Here is a 20272-nt window from a genome sequence, read left to right as displayed (position 1 = left end):
GATTCGTACACGGATAGTGCCATTTCAACCCCCCAATTTTGCAATTCAGTTGATTATTATCCCCCAAACAAAATTTGGATTTTCATAATTGTTCTTTCTTGGTAAAGTGGCATTTATTGTGACCATTAACAAGTGCTGCAGCACATCTACACATGTCATGCCATGTGGGAGGCACATTACTGAGGGCTGTAATGGACAATCAGTGTTCAAGTGCAATAATCACGAAGAATTAGATGAGAGGCCTCTGGACTTTGTGAGGGAAGGAACAAATATATATCTGGGGAAAAAAAAGGCAGAGAATAGTGTGGAATTTTTTTTTTTTAAAACTGCGTGTAATACAAATCCAGCCAAAACAATAGTGCAAAAAGTTACAAAGCAACAATCTCTTGGGCTAATGCGGTAGGCTATACAGAGACAGCCACGATGAAATGTGCAGGTCAGGCACGGTGAATACCAAGGAACCAAGGAGACGGTTAATTATTTCCACCCACAGTTTGTGTTTTAGATTCCCCACCCCCCAAACTTTTCATACAACAGACAGACATCTAGATCAGCCCGGCAAGCTATGGTGGAAGTGTGCAGTCCAGCAGAGACCGGAGAGAAACAGGTCTCCTGAGGCCATGAAGATCCGCAACAGGCTGAGTGGGAGCAGCGCTTGGTGTGCAGCCATGTTCTGTGGTGGAAGATGTGGGCCTTGGGAGACTGCTGGGGTTCCTGGGACCTTGTGACCACGACCCATGCTACAAGTTTGCACTGACTGCTTCCTGACAGCTACAAATGAGGGTGCCTGCCCATGTTACGCTGATTAAAACACACAAGTACACAGACCTATCTCTTTCATTGCTGGTGTGTGGAACCAGAACACCACCACAAAATATTTCCTTGGCCTAAAAGATCACTGAATTAACAAGGAGTTTTAACAGAGGAACAGGAGTGCTGTACTGAGAGGCTTTCGAAGGGAAACACAGGCACCGCCAATTCCGATGAGTTTCTGAAAATGCTAGAAAAATGACAGACCGCTGAAGACAGCTGTCACGCTGTTCTCCATGATAACAGCACTAGTATTAAAAAACAAAAAAACAAAAAAACAAGAGCTTTTAATGATTGCAATGTATACAGTTGGGCCGTTTGGCAAAACCCTGCAGATGTGTATTAATGATGCTTTATTTAAAAACAAAAAACAAAACAGTCCGTGTTGGAATTGATCAGGGTAAGTTAAATGGTGGTTTTTAGGCTGGACCCATGATTTAAGCTGTACTCATCCAGCTCAGACAAAAAAGAAAAAAGAAAAAGAAAAAAAAAAAAGAAAAAAAAAAAGAGAGAGAAATCATCTGAATGTTAAAGCAATTGTTCAGTCTTGAAGAAGAAACCAGGCCAGAGAACGCCAATAATGACGATTGGCAAAATCAAAATCAAAACAAAAGGAACTTTATCGAGCCGCCGACAAAGAAATCTTGCACGGAGACTACAAGTCTGGAGTTTCTGGGATGAAATTGTACAGGAATCTCAGTCCACAGTTTCCTCATTCGCTGCGGAGACGGAGCTGTCACTGAATCTGACAGAGCCCTGCACTCCTCGGTCCGCCGACCCTGTGGAATGGTGGAAACACAACGCAATCAGGCCTCCTAATCTCGCAGCGATCGCGATGTCTTTTCTTGGAGCTCCGCCAAGCAGTGTTCCCTCCGAGAGGCCTTCAGTTCTGCTGAGGATCTCCACGGAGACCATCGCTGCAGACTTCTCCCCGAGAACGCAGAGAGGCTGGTGCTTTACTTTATTTATTTTAAAATAATGCAATTTGCCCAGAGTAAACTACAGGTATTAAATACAGTTTGAGCTCACCAAAATCGCATGAGTCATGCTATGGAGTTGTACTATACTCAAATTGCATACAGAAAACACAGATATAACTTTAAGGCTTATTAAACTTTGTGCATATCTCAAAGAGAGTCACATATGGTCATCGAATAGTGGCCATAATTACGCTATGGGTCAATTTACAAAACGATTGTACAGCACTGTAAAAAGTAAGTGTGGCAACATTTTTTTTTCCCAGTCAAGCTGCCCTGTCTGATTTGCCAGTCCATTTTTGACAAACATTAATAGCTACTATTCGGTATTCAGTCGAATACCAAAAAAGTGGATTCGTCACATCCCTAGTTTATAAGCCAGTGAAATCCCAAAACCTTACGGAGAAAAGTTGAAAACAATATCGTCTACATGGTGTTCTCTAATTTACCAAACAAGGAAGATTTGTCATGTGGAGATACAGAGTAGGATCAACTCTAAAAGCCTCTCTCTCTCTCTCTCTCTCTCTCTCTCTCTCTCTCTCTCTCTCTCTCTCTCTCTCATACACACACACACACACACACACACACACACACACACGCACACACGCACGCACGCACGCACGCACGCACATGCACAGAACGCACGTGCACACACACGCACGCTCACGGAGGGTGAAATTTCGCACTGAATAGCAATGATTTAGAGACAGACAAAAATACATGAAGCACAAATAAATTATTCTTAAAAATTGGTTTAATCAAGGAAATGCAAAGCAGTGTGATAACTGAACTCACCTTTCTGTAACGCAGTCTTCAGGGCAGCCTGAGGAGCTGTTTCAACCTGTTTGGACAGAAAAACACAGCATTAACAGGAAGTTTTTTCACTTTGAAAAAGACAGAGGGAAAAAACAATATTTTCATCAATCTAAGTGGTGACAAGTGATCAATGTTATTGAAAATCTGATTCAATCCCATCTTCTGGGTCCAGTTCTCCATCTCAAGGTCAGGGGCTTAAATCCTAGCTTCCTGTGCTGAATACCGAGTGACAACACACAGCCACATGCTCTTTAGCAAAGCCTTCCCACCACTCCCTTGGTACTTGAAGAGAATGAGTGTTTTCCTCAGTGTCTGGGAGGCAGGAGAGGGGCTGTTTCTGCGACCAGCCCCAACGTTGCTACAAACCCCTCCCGCCCCAAAGACATTAGGATAAATTTTTACTTACTATGATACTCAGGTTAATGTAACTCACGCCACTTTAAGACCCTTCCGCGCCTGCACTCACAGCTAAGTTGCTGAGAATCGGACCCTCTCTGTAGAGAGTGCTACATGGCTCCATACAGCTGGAAGCTCAATACTTGTGCAGCTAGAACAAACTTAATAGTCTGTGATACTGCAATAGCACTTTCTTGGGTGTCTTATGAACAGTGTCTTGATCCTACATTAGGAGAGCGAGATCAGAAGTTATTCTGCCAATGTATACGTAAAACACGTGGTGCTGGAAGACTGAACCATTGGAACAGGGAAGAGATGCTGTTTGCAGAAGTTCCTGTTTAGGCTGGGATGGAATTTTATGTTTCCTTAAGATGTGAAATATGCATGTTGAAACACATTTTGTAAATATTTAAGGATTGTTCTAAGCTTTTTAAAAATTTTTTTATTTTTTTTACAACAGGTAAAAAAACATACAACAGGAATGCTTTTTGTACGATACAATTAGTTGTACAAATATAAAATCTTCTAAACAATCACTGGTATTATTCTACTACTAACTATATATAACACAGTGGCAGTAACAATTTGTCCCATTAGTTTTACTCATTCTGTTTATTAATTTTAAACTAATTGGTCACAGACTGAATTTGGGAACCAGGTGGCAAAGTCACAACTTCATTTTGGTAACAAATACTATGGATTTATCAGACTTGGATTTTTTTAAAACTTCTACATATGGAAATTATATGATAAGTGACAAATATTACTGAAATTTTAGCTAAATATCCTCAAAAAGTTGTTTTATATGCTTGTGATACCATAGAGCACCCACAAAGTTAGCTTTTAAATTTGAAAATTTAAAATTATGAAAATTTTAAATGAAAAAGTACAGACTCTTCCAAGGAGTTGCTTTAAAATATTAAACTTAATGGAACTAATTCTGGATTTGTTTTAATACTAGATGATTAGGCTATAAAAAGTAAATATTCCAAAGCTGGTTGTGGTGTCAAGACACCTTTAATCCCAGCAAATGGGGAGGCTGAGGCAGGTGGATCTTTGTGAATGCCTGGCCAACCTGATCTATATATCATGAGTTCCAGGCCAACCAAGGGCTACATAGCGAGACCCTGTCTCAAAAAATGAAGAAAAGAAAAGAAAAAAAAAAAAAAAAAAATCTGGGGACACAGCTCAGTGGAAAAGTGCTTACTTAAAAATGGATGTTCATTCATTTCAAAAAAAATGAGTTTATAATTTATAGAATAATTTCTCAGCATTCTTTGAAAAGGTAATTTAACATGTATATTACTACATTGATTACACCAGTTGAACACATTCAATCAAAATGTAGTCCCCTCCCACACATTTTTTACTTGAATATTGTTTATCTGACAGTTTGATTCCAGATGAGTGCCATTCTACTGGAAAAATAACATTTCAAAAGACCTATGATACTAACAGAAAAACCAGATCATCTATGATTACCTGCTTCTTAAATATAAGAATATAAATTAAATTAATTTGATTTGTTTAAAAAATAAAAACAATATATACCAGCAGCTTAAACCAAAAATCAAAGTTTTTAAAAGGGAACTCAATGATGGTTCCAAGTAAAACTCATGAAAACATGAACTCATTGTGCTTATAACAGAAATTTCAAAATGAATATAAGGGTTTCGCATCGCTGGCTTCCCATCTCCCAAACCTGTTTTCTGTGAGAATGCTTGAAGCACCTTCACAGGACAGCTGTTGGAGGAGTCACCACGGCAACCGCCGGGACAGGCAGGAAGAGTAGTTCAGGAAGGAGGCCAAGGTGGGGAGAATCTTTCTTTGGTGACAAGAGATAAGCCACCACATTACAGATACGCTTTTAACTCTCTACATGTAGGAAGCCAACCTGCTCCTTTTTGATCTTCTTCTTTGGCACAACCTCGATGGATTTCTCTGATTCAGATCGAGTCCTGATTGATCTTCTCTGCTGCTTCTTTTCTACTGGGCCTAGGAGATGATTTAAACACACAAACAAAAACTTATTAAGACCTAACCAGATTCGTGACTTTTTAAAAAACCATTACTTACAGAATTTTAATTAGAAGTCATTTAAAAAACTTTCATATACTTGGGTCGGGTAAACATACTCAATGAAGCTCAGGGATGAAGGGACTGAACGGATCAGCACAAAGGCTTTCTATGCCAAGCACGTAGAGGGAGTGAGTTCAGATCCCCAGCAGCAACTTGAAAACAAATACAACAAAAAGGGGCACACACGCCTGTAACCCCAGTGCGGAGGGAGCAGACAAGGGTCCCGTGCTGCCAGCCAGTCTAGTCAGAGACCTTGTATCAAGACAAAGTGAGAAGCCTCTAGCCTCCACATACGCACATATTCATGCGAGCGTGTGCACGCGCACTGACACACACCATTGCTTCAAAAATGCAATGGATAGTACACATTTTGCACCTTGAGTGAATTGAAAAAAATTTTATATATAAGCAGTAACAGCATTCTGCATACTTGTGCAAGTTATGTTACTGCTATGACAACTAAGCCAGAGAGAAAGCAGGACAGGAACAACATGTGACCAAACATCACTATTAACTTGACTATCACAGGAGCCTTTGTTGAACCTTGGAAATGACTAATCAGTTGATACAGTGCTTGCTTAGCACACACAAAGCTCCCCGTAAGGTTCCCAGCACAACATACAGCAGGGCACTTAAGGATGGAGGCACGAAGGTCAGAAGTTCAAGGTCATTCTTAGGCTACATAGTAAATTTAAGGCCAGTTGGGCTTCTTGAGGCTAATCTCAAAAAGGAAAAGAGAAAATGTAAAGACAAACAACAAAACCAAACAAAACCAAAAAGAAATCTAATCATGGAAAACTAGTTAAATTATTGATATTTTTCATGCTAAATAGTAAAATAAGCTTAAGGTTTTTTGTTGTTGTTGTTTTTGTTTTGTTTTGTGTGGGGGGGGGAGGGGGGGAGACAGGTATCCTTGGATGACCTTGAACTCATAGACATCCAACTGCCTCTCCTTCCTAAGTGCTGAGATTAAAGGCATGAGCCACTATGTCTGGTCTAAGATTTTTTTTCAACAGTCCTATTGTTTAAAAAAATAAACTGATAAAACTTACATGGATTTCATGTGAAAAATAAAAACTAACACGGAAACTTGGAAGATTCCTGAGCCAGGAATGGGTTTCCTTGTGACAACAAGAGCAACAACATCTTTACTGCAGCCATTTGTTAGGGGTTCAGGATAGCTGACCAACTGAGCTCCTGGGCCAGTGGGATGGCTTAACAGATAAAGGTGCCCAGCACCAAGCCTGACCATCCAAGTTTCATATCCAGAACCCACATGGTGGAAGGAAAGCACCAACTCCTGCACATCGTCCTCTGACCTTCACCCGGGGTCTCCTTTATAGTCAGAGAAACTTCTCCCATGCAGCAATGCAGACAACCTTCATAGTTCTGCATGTCACTGCTCTGGGGTACACAGAAATGCTTTCCTTCATTTTAGCAAATCCACATTAAAAAAAAAAAATTCCATTACTTTGGTTTTGGGAGAATTGGTAGTTTGGCAATACTATGTTTTTCCGCTCTAAAAAAGAACCACATTTTACTTAATTTTTGTGCGTGCGTACGTGCGTGTGTGTGTATGGGTATACATGCCACAATGCCAGTGTGGAGATGAGAGCATAACTTGTGAAAGCAGTTCTCTTCTTCCACCATGAGGATGCTGGTAATGAAACTCAGGTACCCACTGAATATCTCACCAGCTGTTTTTCTTTTCATATGTGAATGCATGTGCAGGTATTTGTTTGTTTGTTTGTTTATTATATATACAGTGCTCTGCCTGCATGTACACCTGCACATCAGAAGAGGGCATCAGATCATATTATAGATGGTTGTGAGCCACCATGTGGTTGTTGGGATTTGAACTCAGGACCTCTGGAAGAGCAGACAGTGCTCTTAACTGCTGAGGCCCCTGCGTACATGCAGGTGAAGACACTGTTAGGAATAAGTCAAACCCAGGGCTCACAGATATGGCTAGTCTCCATGGCTACCTTCCAAGGCTGGAGTTATAGGCAGGTTACCACGCTCATCTGGCACTTATGTAGATTTAAGCAATCCAAACTCTGGTCCTCTTGTTTGTTGGCAAGGGTTTTAGTTGCAGCGTAGTAACAGTATATTTGCATCCACCATCGAAGTCACAGGTTCTGGAACATCTTTTATTCTCAACTCCTGTCCTTAAACTTATGAAAATGTTCACTAAAACAAGAAATAGCCTGTACTCATAGATGAGCTGAGGATTTTTGAGACCGCCCCCCCCCCCTTTTTTTTTTTGGTTTTTTGAGCAGGGTTTCTCTATGTAGCCTTGACTGTCCTAGACTAACTTTGTAGACCAGGCTGGCCTTGAACTCACAGCGATCCACCTGCCTCTGCCTCCCGAGTGCTGGGATTAAAGGTGTGCACCACCACTGCCTGGCTGAGGTCCCATGCTTTAATACAATCATCAATACTCAAGCACTGCCTTGGAAACAATAACAAGCAAGTGTGTAAACAAACAAAACCTACTTGTTTTTACGGTGATGCATAAGGGTTGGAAACAGTGCAAACTGTAAATACTGCAGTCACTGGGCTTTCTCGCTTTTGCCAGATCTAGCTTTTTATTTATTTGTTACTTTTTATTCTTTTTAAAGTTAGACCCTCATGTAGAACAGACTAGCCTTGAACCACTATGCAGTCAGGGGTGATTATGAATTTCTGACCTCCCTGCTCCCACCTCTCAAGTGTTGGGCTTACAGGCACAAGCCAACATGCCAGTTGATGTGGTGCCAGGGATTGAACCAGGGCTTTGTGCATGCTAGGCAGACACTATACCAACTGAGTCACATCCAAACCCTGACCTATTTCTTAAAGAGGGTGAAGCAACATGATTTAAGATTATTCTGGCAAGGCAGTGGTAGTGGACTCCTTTAATTCCAGCACTTGGGACCCAGAGGCAGGAGGGTTTCTGTGTTTGAGGCCAGCCTGGTCTACAGAGTAAGTTCCAGGACAGCCAGGGCTACACAGAGAAATCTTGTCTCAAAAAACAAAATTAAAGCAAAAGCAAAACAAGACCAAAAAACAGACAAAAACAAAAAACCTGAATGCTACCCCCAAAACCAAACATATTTTCTAAAGGGGGGAGGAGGGGAGGATTTGGAAAATAATATAGTAACCTAGTATGTATATAAATATCATTCTTCAAACCACAGAAATGTGTCAGTGGGCCACAGTTTATATATTTAAGTCTTAAAATAAAAGCTCAAGGGACCTTGAGAGAATGTTTCAACAGTTAAAATCACTGACTGTTCTTCCAGAGGACCTGGGTTCAGTTCCCAGCATCCACATGAAAGCTCTCAGCAGTTGGTAACTCCAAGATCTGACACACATGCAGGCAGTGAACATAAAAAAAAAAAAAGCTCAAGAACTCTCTACTTGCAGCTGAGATGATGATACAAGGGCTTCTAAGGAGAAATAAATCTCTTTTCTGACCTTTGGACTACTAAAGGTTATCTTTAGAGAAAAGAGAGACTATCATTTAAAAATGACAAAAGTACGATGATCGCCACCACTGGAAACAAACTAAAGCTAAACTCAAAGCTGTAGCAGCCATCACTGAAGGACTTAAACTCTGTGTCTAAGGAAGAAATCAGATAGCCTATTCTCTAAGTCCAAAGAATGAGAACAGTCTACTTAAAAAAAAAAAAAAAAAGTTCGCAGCAGAACTTGAATCTTACAATGAACAGATTACATAAAGACATAACGTTCAGTAGCTGAGGGGAAGGAAAAAAAAAATACAACCCATTAATAAAAGTTGTAACACTTAGGAAGTGTCCAGCATTAAATCTGTTTATCCCTTCTTTAGAGACTATAGGTGTGTAAACCAAGATCTAGATAGCCCACGTAAAGTAAGACAAATTAAGAAAGTGTCCATAGAAACTTACATGCCTATTTGAACAGCTGAGGCTAAAGGTTTTTGATGTTGTTGGTGTTGTTATGGTCAAAGAAAGCAAACATTACATCACTGCCAATCAATGCAAAGCCTACGTCACTTGCTCATCTTCACCTCCACTTTATTAGACGGTGCCTGCTGATGCAAACACAGACCTGCTATCACTTGCTATGCCTTTAGGTCTTTAGTTCAGCTTCCTTTCCCAGTTTGATACTACAGATACTCTTTTCATTGTGCTTCACTCAACTTGTGCCTAGTGCCTTCTTGAATGATGTCTCCCTGTCCTGCATCCCTCACCACCTGATTTTAGAGAGCTAGTCTTAAGTCTCCAAGCCTTCCTCCCCACCCACTCCTCCCACGCCCTTTATTGTTTACAAGACTGGCCTTGAACTCAGTGATCTGCCTGCCTCTGCCTCTTGAGTGCTGGAATTAAAGGCATGCACCACCATGCCTTCTCCCACGCCCCTTTTTTAAAGACAGGGTTTCTCTGTATAACCTGGCTATCCTGGAACTCGCTCTGTAGACCAGGCTGGCTTCAAATTCACAGAGTCGGTCTCTGCCTCCTGAGTACTAGGATTAAAGGCATATGCCACCACTGTCTGGCCCAAGTCTTTTTCTGAATGGTGGTTGTTTATAGTTTTGTAACAGTTCAGATTTTACTTAGATTCAACTCACAAAAATAACTCAGTAACCTCCATCACAGATTTTCCCGGATTGCTACTGATTCATGATCTCTATTTTCTATTCCAGACTCTGACTCTTGCAGAAGATTATTTGACAAATATATTGTTACAATATAACAAGAAGTATACTAGGCCAAGCTGGGCGTGGTGGCTCACACCTTTAATCCCAGTACTCGGGAGGCAAAGACAGGCCGATCACTGTGAGTTCGAGGCCAGCCTGGTCTACAAAGGAAGTCCAGGATAGTCAAGGCTACACAGTGAAACTCTGTCTGGAAAAATCAAAAAAGAAAAGAAAAACAAGAAGTATACCAGGCCAGTGAGATGCCTCAGTGGGTAAAGGCACTCGCCACCAGGACTGCGTTTAATCCCATCCAGAGACCCACATTGTGGAAGGACAGAAACTATTTGTGCAGCCTTTCCTAACTCTGTGCACACTCACAGTGGAACACATGCACCACACAAATAAATAAATGCCTTTAAAAAAAAAAAAAAAAAAAGAAGGAAGAAGTACATATATAGTTTCTACCCTTCATTTCTAAATCCGAATTCTCTACATGGTATGAATGCATGTTAGCTCTGTTTGGTCTTTGGCCTACTCTTGGCACAGAGCTTCCAAGTGCATGCTAGCATATCTGCCCTTTACTCTGCTGAGACAACTCCTGAGGGCTGCTAGGCAGAGGCTAGTCACAACAAGGACAAAGCCCAAACCCTGCCCAAGAGGCAAGACAGGCTGGAGCCTAAATGAACAGTAGACCGTCCGTGCATACTGAAGCCTTCTAAAACCCTCTGAACTATGGCAGCAGGAGAACTTCCAGATGAGAAAACAGGAGGAGCTTGGGAGGACACTGAAACTATACAGTCCTTTGTCTGTGTGCACATCTGTGGAGGCTGTAGTGACAAACTGGTAAGCTTCAATGAAGAGCTCACCTGAGCTCTGTGAGGAAATGACTCAACCAGAGGAGTGGTGGCAACCACAACGTGTAGGCTATAAGCCAGAAACTTTGGAGACAGGGTTAGACATGGTGGGTGAAGCCAGAAGATCTGGCATCCACGACCAGCCTCAGGCATGGGAGCTGAAGCAATTAGGAGGTAGGGCAAAGGGTAGTGAGGCACAGCAGACTGGGCTTCCCAGCACACTCTAAGCAGGTAGGCTTAAATCTGAAGGGTTTAACACTGAGAGAAATGATTCAAGAGTGCTCTGTGAGTTCAGGGTCAGCCCAGTCTACAGAGTGAGTTATAGGACAGCCAATGCTATAGAGAGAGACCCTGTGTCAAACAAAACAAACAAAAAGGTTGCTTATCAGGTGTCTAAGAACTGGTCAGTGTGGGGAAAAAATAATCCACTTATCTGGGTCACAGGAACATGCAAAATGGCCAATGTATGACAGAACAGAAACTGTCTTTTCTTCTTATATTACAAAATCATTTCTTAGAATTCAAAATCTTTTAAAGAACAAAATGAAGATTCTAAATGATCAAGCTAATTAAAAATTTCATTCTTAGTTAAATATTGAACTTAGTCCAGTGTGCATACCTGGCAAGCACTCTATCACTGACTTTTACAGCTCTCTATTTTTACTGAACATACAAAGCATGGCATAGAAATAATATTCATTATCCGTACAGTATTGTTGATATGACACAAATGTACCAGACAATCAGTTAAAACTAAGATACATTTTAAAGTCTTTTTTAAAAATAGCTTTGGGCTAATAAAATGGCTCAGTGAATATAGGTGCCTACTCCCAAGTCTGACCTGAGTTTGATTCCCCAGGACCCACATTAAGAGACTGACTCTCATCAGTATGCACACCTTTAATCCCAGCACTTGGGAGGCAGAGGCAAGTGGATCTCTGTGAGTTTGAGGCCAGCCTGGTCTACAAAGTGAGTCCAGGACAGCCAAGGCTACACAGAGAAACCCTGTCTTGCTAAACCAAAAAAAAAAAAAAAAAAAGGGAGAGACTGACTCCCACAAGTAGTCCTCTGAGATCCACATGCATGCATGGCAGATGGCAGGTGTGCAAATACCTGCACACATGTGTACACACATAAATGTAATTTGAACTTTAAATTAAAACACTGCCTTAAATCTTCCAAAGGTACAACCTTAATAAATACAAGTATTTTCTTTGTCTTTTTGTTGTTTCCTTTCATTGTTTCGTATATCCCTGGCAGGCTTGGAATTTGCTATGTAGGCTAGACTGCTGTCAAACTCACAGAGATCCACCTGCCTCTGCCACCCACTCCCTGCTTCAGGCATTTCTCTTTTAAGGAAGAATAACAGTGCTTAGTTTTCAGCTCTGGAAGTCTGCTAGCCAAAGAGCATTACATTAGAGTAGCTAGGTCCTGAATCCCAGCGCCACCAACACTGCACACATCTACTAACAATTTTGTTTCCAATACAGAACAAAGGAGCAAATGGTGAGGATCACAGTGTCTGCTACTGTTGGAAGAGTAAGCTGCTGTCCTCTGCTAAGACAAAGGACTCAGGTATGTTTACAGTTCGTGGCTGTATTCCCCATCCCCACCTTTTTTTGAGCTAGGATGTTGCTCGTTTCTTCTGGGTGGGATGACATGCACATCACCAACCCAGCCTAGATTTACAGCTGTACTCTTAATTATAGAACAATGCTAGTACTTAAATGCCTGTAGGAAAAACAACTATGAGTAAAGCGCTCCAGCTTCAACTCACTGTTTCCTACTAAAATAATTGCTTTAAAAAATCCAAATGATGAATATTCAGCCAGGTGTGGTAGTGCATGCCTGTAATCCCAGAACTTGGACAACCGGGGCTATACAGAGAAACCCTGTCTCAAAATAAATAAATAAATAAATAAATAAATAAAATAAAAAATAAAAAAAATTCTGCCTACATGTATATATGTATATCTGTGTATCCTGTGTATCATGCGTGTACCTGGTACCCATGGAGGCCAGAAGAGGTCATCAGATGCCCTGGGACTGGAGTTACAGAGTTAACAAACAAAGCAACGATTCTCACTATGAACTACTTACGAATGTACTTCATTATGACCTGTTTTCATTCACCATTTTTTACCTTTGATAATGAATGTTTCTTAGGAAACTGTCAGGATGGATCCAGGTGCCCCTCAGTCATACCCACCTGCAGAACCAGATGTCGCCTCAGGAGATGATGCATTCTGAGTTGGCTTCTCATTTCTCTGACTTGGTGAAGAGATTATAAGCCTGTCTTGCCCCCTGACACTTATTTCTGTTTTGTTACCAATTCCCTTTAAAATGAGGCAGAATTTAAAAAAAAAAAAAAAAAAAAAAAAAAAAAAAAAAAAAGCGATTAGCAGACACATAGTATCAATTATGATTAGTCATTACCAGAAAAATATTAAGGACATATTTTTAAATATACGATGAGATCACTTGAAAAATAAAAACTATTTTCCTTAAGTCCAGGTGACAAAAATTCTTAATAAACCTGCAGCACCCCATTTTCTGTCAAAAACAAAGTAATTGCTATATGAATAGTTTCTTTCTTTAGATCATTGTTATTTGGTAAAGTCATCTATTACAAAGGTAGAAAGGTCAATATATCCTGAAATGAGACTATCAGTAGATAAGAAATATGCCATTCATACTTACAAAATATAATCAAATAGGTAATGTGGAGCAGACAGACAGTAGGTGTAGTTAATTTAGATCTTAATTTAGGTTTTTTTGTTTTAAGTAATTTTAAGTGTTAAAGGTATCTTGAGTTTCCTTTAATAGTCTTAGGATGTCGGGTGTGTGTTTTCACACAGAAGCAAATAAAACTAAGCTCTAAGAATAAAGGTAATTTGTATTCAAACAATATGCAAATGTTGCTATCAAAAGAATGACACCGGGGCTGGAAAGATGGTTCAGTGGTTAAGAGCACTTCCTGTTCTTCTAAGGGACTGAGTTCTGGTCTTAACATCAATATTTTGAGGCTCACAACTGCCTGTAGCCCCAGCTCCAAGGGATCCAACACTCTTCTGGCAAAGAAAAGAAATAGGAGAGAGGAAGTAGGGGAACAGGAGAAGTAAAGGAAAAAGAAAATGGAAAGAAGTCAAGTGACATCTGTAATTTAAGCTTTTCAGGGAACTTTGCCCTATTGAGATCAAATAAACTTACAGGCAGAAAGAAATAACAGAGGACCCTTAACATTTCTAAGATCATTTCTAAGAATGAAGCATCCCTATGTATTTAATCAATGATTTTAATATGTGTACGTCTATGCTAATAGGGAAAAACCACAGAATTCCTTAATATATCCATGTATTAGATGTAACTAAATCAAAAGTCACAAACCCTAAATTATAGAGTGATCTGGGGGGGGGGTATGAATATTCAAAGGTTACAAAGAATTTTGACACCCTCAAGCCAAAGAACTGCCTTAAATGGAAACCCAGGCTAGATTGATGGAAAGTTTTAGTAGCCAATCTATAATATCAATTACTCTTTGTTCACCATAATTCATTCCTGGACCAACATAGTAATGGAATTTCTCCCAAACGTAGCAAGGTACCCCACGCTAACAGGACTCTAACCTGACTGCTGGCACAGCAGTGCCCAGCTAACCTTGGCCTTTTCTCAAATGGTTTCAAGTTAGATGAACAGAAGGCCTGAGTAAGGAACAGGTTCAGCCGGCTTAGGAGTCCTGGCCAGCCGTATTTTTATTTTTTGAGACAAGGTCTTGCTATGTAGCTCAGGCTGGTCTTAATTCCTTGTGCCTTTGCCTTCTGCGTATTGGGATGACAGGCTTACCAAGCCCAGGCAGAGGAGGACATTATTAATAGGAACTCACAATGTACACATTTAAGGATATGCAAGATATCCTCATTAAACCTGCATGGTCCAACACAGTAGCCACGTGAGGCTGACATGAAATGTGATTAATCTCCATAAACTGTAAAATACCAGCTGGTGGGTACAGCTCAGTCTGCCTAAGAGCATGAAGCGCTGTGCTGCGCCCCTAGCACCAGGTGCACGCTGCACGTCTATAACCCAGCACTTGGGAGGTAGAAGCAAGAGAAGCTGACGTGCATGGCCTTACTCAGCTCCACAGTGTACAGTTAGCCTGGGCTACATAGGCCCTAGAGAGGTGGGTAAAGGAGAATATACACTGAATTCCAAAGACAGATGACCGAGAAAAGTAGGAAACACTTTGTACTGACTACATATTGAAATAATGTTTAGGGACATTGAGTTAAATGAACTGTGCAGTTAAAATTAAAATAAAACAAAGCAAAAACTACTGCTAGTACAAGTGAACAGATCAGGCACAATTATTCGAGTAGTTTTGTTTTGTTTTCGAGACAGTGTTTCTCTGTGTAGCCTTGACTGTCCTGGACTAACTTTGGAGACCAGGCTGGCCTCGAACTCACGCCATGCACCTGCCTCTGCCTCTTAAGTGCTGGGATTAAAGGCATACACCACCACCCAGCCTGAGTAGGTTTTTTTTTTTTTTTTTTAAATAACAATGGTTAATTCAAATAAAAGAAAAATTTTAATAAAAATCATACTTTACAACAAAGTCAAATTAACTCTACAAATTAGGAACAGGCAGACTGCCCAGTTTTTTTTCCATGACTTTCAGGAGCTAAGATCAATTTCGGCTGCATTGCTCAAGACTAATCTATTACAGATTGGAAATTACAAGAGGGAAACAGGAAGAACATAGCTTTACCCAGAGTAAACAAGACTGGATGCTTCAAATGCAGTGGATCCAAGGAGTATTTAAATTACACTCTCAAGTGTTTTTTTTTTTTTTAGTACCATTCCCCAAACCCCTACAGAACAAGAGGTACCTTCGTTGAATAAACAAACTGATCAATAAACTTCCCGTCTCCTGTTGCATTCTGGAGAGCAAACACTTGTTCAATTTTCACAACTGGAGACATATTGCACTTCTGCAGATCTAGGCTCCCTTTGTGCATTGTGATGGAAGCTGGTAAGGATTTCCTTGCGGCTGCTGTTTTCCAGGCTATTTTAACAGGAGGTGGCTCTTCCTCTTCCAAGCTCGTGTGTCGCCTCTGGCTCTGTCTTCGAAGGTCAGTACTTGATTGTGAGGAGGCCACCTCCCCTGCATTGGTCTGTTCTGGCTGACTATTCAACATAGATCTTGGTCTTCGGGGTTTCTTGACTTCGGTCTTGGAGGTAACATTCTTCTTTGCTTGGGATGAAGCCTCTTCTGGCTGCTTATCGATATAGATGAAAGTGTACTGTTCCACTCTTTCTTCTCGAGTCATTGTTAATGCTTTCTCTGCATGAGCAATGCCTATATCCCACTGGGCACGTTCTCTCTGAGGCCGGGGTTTCCGAATCTTTATAAAAGATAGAGGCATTGTATGAAATGCTTTATAGTCCAATAGCACATTAAAATCAACATGTATTTTCTAGGCAGCCTGCAATTTTTTTCCAAGCAAATATATTTTCAGATTTTCCAGACCAATAAATGGAATGTATTGATCCCATGCTATTATAAACTAGTATTACTCTAATAAATGGCATGAGGGTCTGCTGTTCTTTTATTTATATTCTCTTGTGGACTAACCTGCTGAACAACACCCCAAAGAGAAGTTGTCACCCCATATCATATTTGTTGAGCAGTAATAATGGGAGAAGAAAGACCACAGAAACAACTTACTTCAGGGGCCAATAAGCACTAACATTAACTGCTACTACAAAGTTGTTATTTTCCTCCATATGTAGGCAAGTAAGTCAGGTACAGTGGAGGACTCAGCAAAGTGCGCTGCCAGCCAACATTTGGAGATGCGTGGCCAGTCTGTGCCAATATATAAACAAGGATAGAATGGAAAGAAAGGAGAAAATCCAAGGAAACAACAAAACAAAGGGAGTGTGTGGGGGAGAGGGGCTATGAGAGTGGTGGTGAACTAAACCCAAATGCCTCTCCATAGAGGTTGAGCAGAAGAACTGGGGTTGGCAGGAAGGTAAGAAAACTGACTAAAACTGTGTGCCACAAGAAGCTAATTGAAACTGAAGAGCAAACAGGCAAGATGGCTCAGAAAAGGAACTTGCCTCCAAGCCTCCCTAACCAACCCTGGGACCCCCCAAAACAGGAGAGAACCAACTCCCTCAAGTTGCCCTCTGACCTCCACACACACACACATCGTGGCAGGTGAGCTATACACATATACCCAAAATAACTATAAAAATAGCGCAGGGCAGGATGGCACACACCCTTAATGCCAGGACTCAGAAGGCAGAGAAAGCCAAATCAAGGCCGGCCTGGTCTACAAAGCAAGTTCTGGGCCAGGCAGTTATATACTGAGACCCCCATCTTAAAAAACAGAAATGTGATAATAAATTAATTTTTTAAAAAGAGGCAGACTATGAGATGGTATAGCGTATGCTAAATATTGATGACTAAATCCTTAAAATAGTCTGATAAAATTAATTAAAATCTTTTGTTTGGGGATGGAGAGACAGCTCAGCACTAAGAGTATGTATTAAAGCCAGGCGTGGTACAAACGCCTTTAGTCCCAGTACTGGGGAGGCAGTGGTAGAGGCAGAGGCAGGCAGATTTCTGAGTCTGAGGTCAACCTGATAGTTTCAGGACATGGTGAATTTCAGGACAGACAAGGATATAAAAGGGAGACCCTGACTCACCCCCACCCTGAAAAATGAGCATGTTCTGCTCTTCTAGAAGACCACAGTTTGACTCTCAGTACCCATAGCACGCAGCTCACAACTGTCTATCACTCCAGCTCCTAAGGATTTAATGCTTCTGGACTCTGGTTTTTGTATTTTATTAAAATAAATAATGATAATAATTACAATTCTTTTTTTTTTTTAACTTTTTAATCCTGTAATAAAGCTTAATTGATGTTTTTGGCGGTGGTTAACACTTACTAATGCAAACCAGGCCAGACTTGAGCTCAGAGACCTGCCTGCTCCTGCCTCCTGTATGCTGGCTGGGTTTAAAAGGCACATGACATCACTCCTAGCCAATACGTAGAAAGTATAAAAATTAGAAATTTCTGAATTATAAGAGACTTACAATAATTGCATAATATACTTGAAAAAAATTCCCTTTATAAAGCCTAGCTCTAGGTATAATAAATATGCCAATAGCATAAAATAAATAAAAATAACCATATTACAGCAATAGAAAATCAACAAAGTATATATACTAAGAATCCATTACAAAAAGTCTAAAACATCTGTCAGTATTTCAAACACATTTCCTGGTTCTATGACTGCTGTGGTCTGAGATGAATCAGTAACTTATGCCTCTGTGCCTTAGTTCCCTAATCTGTAGAAAAGAAAAATGTATACCTTTTGATTATGAAGATTAAATAAGTATAAGCAATACTCATTTCATAGAAAGCAATAGATTTCTGGAGGGGGGGTTGGGTTTTGAGATCGTCTCACTGTGTAACCGAAGCTGACTTTAAACTCTGGACCCTCCTATGTTAGGCTCCCAAATGTTGGCATTACAGATGCCGCATGCCCCTGGCTCTTATCAAGTATTTTAAATCTATGATAGGGCTGGAGAGATGGCTCAGAGGTTAAGAGCACTGACTGCTCTTCCAGAGGTCCTGAGTTCAATTCCCAGCAACCACATGGTGGCTCATAACCATCTGATGCCCTCTTCCGGAATGCAGGTGAACATGCAGCAGACCACTCTATACATAATAAATAAATACATCTTTTAAGAAAAATCTATGATAAAAATAACTTTGTTAATAGAATAGAGAAGAGTTATGAGAAGACACTAATACAAAAAATTATTTAGAATCCTTAGCTAAATAAATATCACTAATAGCTACTGGGTTTGTGCATATCAATTCACAGTAGATTGTAAAACTGGTGTTTATTTTTTGAGACAGGATATTATGTATCCCAGAATAACCCTAAACTAAAAGTTGAAGCTTTGATCCCCCTGTCTCTACTGGATAAGCAGCCACGCCCATTTATGTAGCAGCAACAACCAAATGCAGGGCTTTATGTATGCAGGCAAGCACTCTACCAGATGAGCTACAGCTCAGTTCCCAGTCTTTAATAGTACTATAATATTATATGACATATACAATTACTTATTTATTATAAATAGTTTTTTGAGACAGGGACTCACTATGTAGCTGTGAATGGACTGGAACTTGCTATGTAGACCTCAAACTCTGAAGTGACACATCTACTTCACTAATGAGTGCTTGGATGATAGGCAAATGCCACTGTGTCCAGGTATAAATGTATCAGTGAACAGCAAGGTCAAGTTAAACAGCAGATTGGTTGCCTGCCATAGGAAAGACCCTGGGTTCCATCTCCAATGTAACACACAAAACAAAGCACCAAGTGCTAGCAAGCTGTCGCCATTACCTTTTGTTTCTCCGAGTGGTTGCTGGCCTGCTTGGCTGCCTCTGCTAGTAACTCTTCATACTGGTCATGGCCTTTATACTCCCGCACCCGCTTCTCATGAACCCACGCCCTCTCTGGCTGGTTGCTAAAAAACTGGACATGATATTCCCGGGCACCTGTAAGTAAAAACTGGTTTTAATTATGTTAAGACATAAAAATCCACATATACTTTGCCAAAGAAACCTTAAAATACAGTTTTCTCAGAATTTTTCCCATTAAAACTTGGGGATTTTAAACTGTTCAAAGACATATTACGCCACTCACTAACTTGCAACTAATGGCTGCTACAAGATCATTCCAGATGACTAAAATCAGGGTGGCAGTTTTTAAGAGAAAGAAACATGAAATTATGCTAATTGTCCAAGTTATTATTTTGATTACATAATTTATTTTTTTACTTGTCTCCAATATTTTTACAAATTAGACTATAAGCACATAGTGTTTTCTTCCAGAACTATCCAAGTACCAATTAGATCACTTTTCTAGCTATATAAACATAAGACTGCTTTAGAGGTCCTGTGACCCCTATAGTAAGTCCTAATAATATCACTGTGATTTCTCTTTACAATTAAGGTACAAAAGCAATAGCAGATAAGACTTCTGGCATTACACAAACACTGCCCAGAACCACACCCGGCTGTGGGGTGCTTCATTGCACTTTTTAAAAAGAATAGTTTTATGCAATGTCCTTACTGAATCATCAAAAGGTATTAGTTTTCCTAAATTTCAGCCTTGAATCTGTGTCTCTTTAATACTTCGTGCAATCAGAAAACAAATGATGACTGGGACACCTCTGCATTCTGGACAGTGAAGGCTGCCTTGGGGGAAGCACTTAGTATAGTCATTTGGTGACAAAATGGAATATTGCCGTCACTAAAAAATGTGCCTTTCTGAGCTGTTCAAATATAAGCAAGTGGTAGGTATCTCTCAAGAATGAGCTCCTCCTCCAAGGAAAACAACATTATTTGTTACCAAATACAGTTTGACCATTCAAATCATATTGAAATTCTGGAAAACCTGCCTTTGCCTCTTTGAGTTACTTACTTCCCAATAATCAAAAAACAAACAAAACAACAACAACAAAAACAAAAACTGAGAAGTGATAACTTGAAAGACTATCTAGAGAGGGGGCGTAGTGACGTTTGCCTCTAATCCCAGCACTGGGGAGGCAGAGGCAGGCGGATCTCTGTGAGTTCGAGGCCAGCCTGGTCTACAAA

General features: G+C 40.4%; 1 protein-coding gene across 6 annotated transcripts in view; it reads right to left on the bottom strand.

Annotated features, from left to right (window-relative positions):
- Nsd3 (nuclear receptor binding SET domain protein 3) overlaps positions 1–20272 on the bottom strand; it is a 114936-nt gene that overhangs the window by 32446 nt on the left and 62218 nt on the right. For 5 of the 6 annotated variants that reach the window (XM_051169846.1, XM_051169845.1, XM_051169844.1 and 2 more), the window contains 5 exons: positions 19017–19171; positions 15482–15997; positions 12805–12931; positions 4894–4994; positions 2583–2628 (listed from right to left, as the gene is read on the bottom strand). In XM_051169846.1, coding sequence (XP_051025803.1) covers positions 2583–2628; positions 4894–4994; positions 12805–12931; positions 15482–15997; positions 19017–19171 — 945 coding nt within the window. Of the gene's footprint in view, positions 1–1076; positions 1590–2582; positions 2629–4893; positions 4995–12804; positions 12932–15481; positions 15998–19016; positions 19172–20272 lie in introns of those variants that run through there. The other variant, XM_051169848.1, reaches the window with a different exon arrangement.

This window comes from Acomys russatus, chromosome 27 (genome assembly GCF_903995435.1).
Source record: "Acomys russatus chromosome 27, mAcoRus1.1, whole genome shotgun sequence".
Lineage (NCBI taxonomy): Eukaryota > Metazoa > Chordata > Mammalia > Rodentia > Muridae > Acomys > Acomys russatus.
Note: the sequence above shows the minus strand (reverse complement) of the source record. Positions and strands in the feature narration are given on the sequence as shown.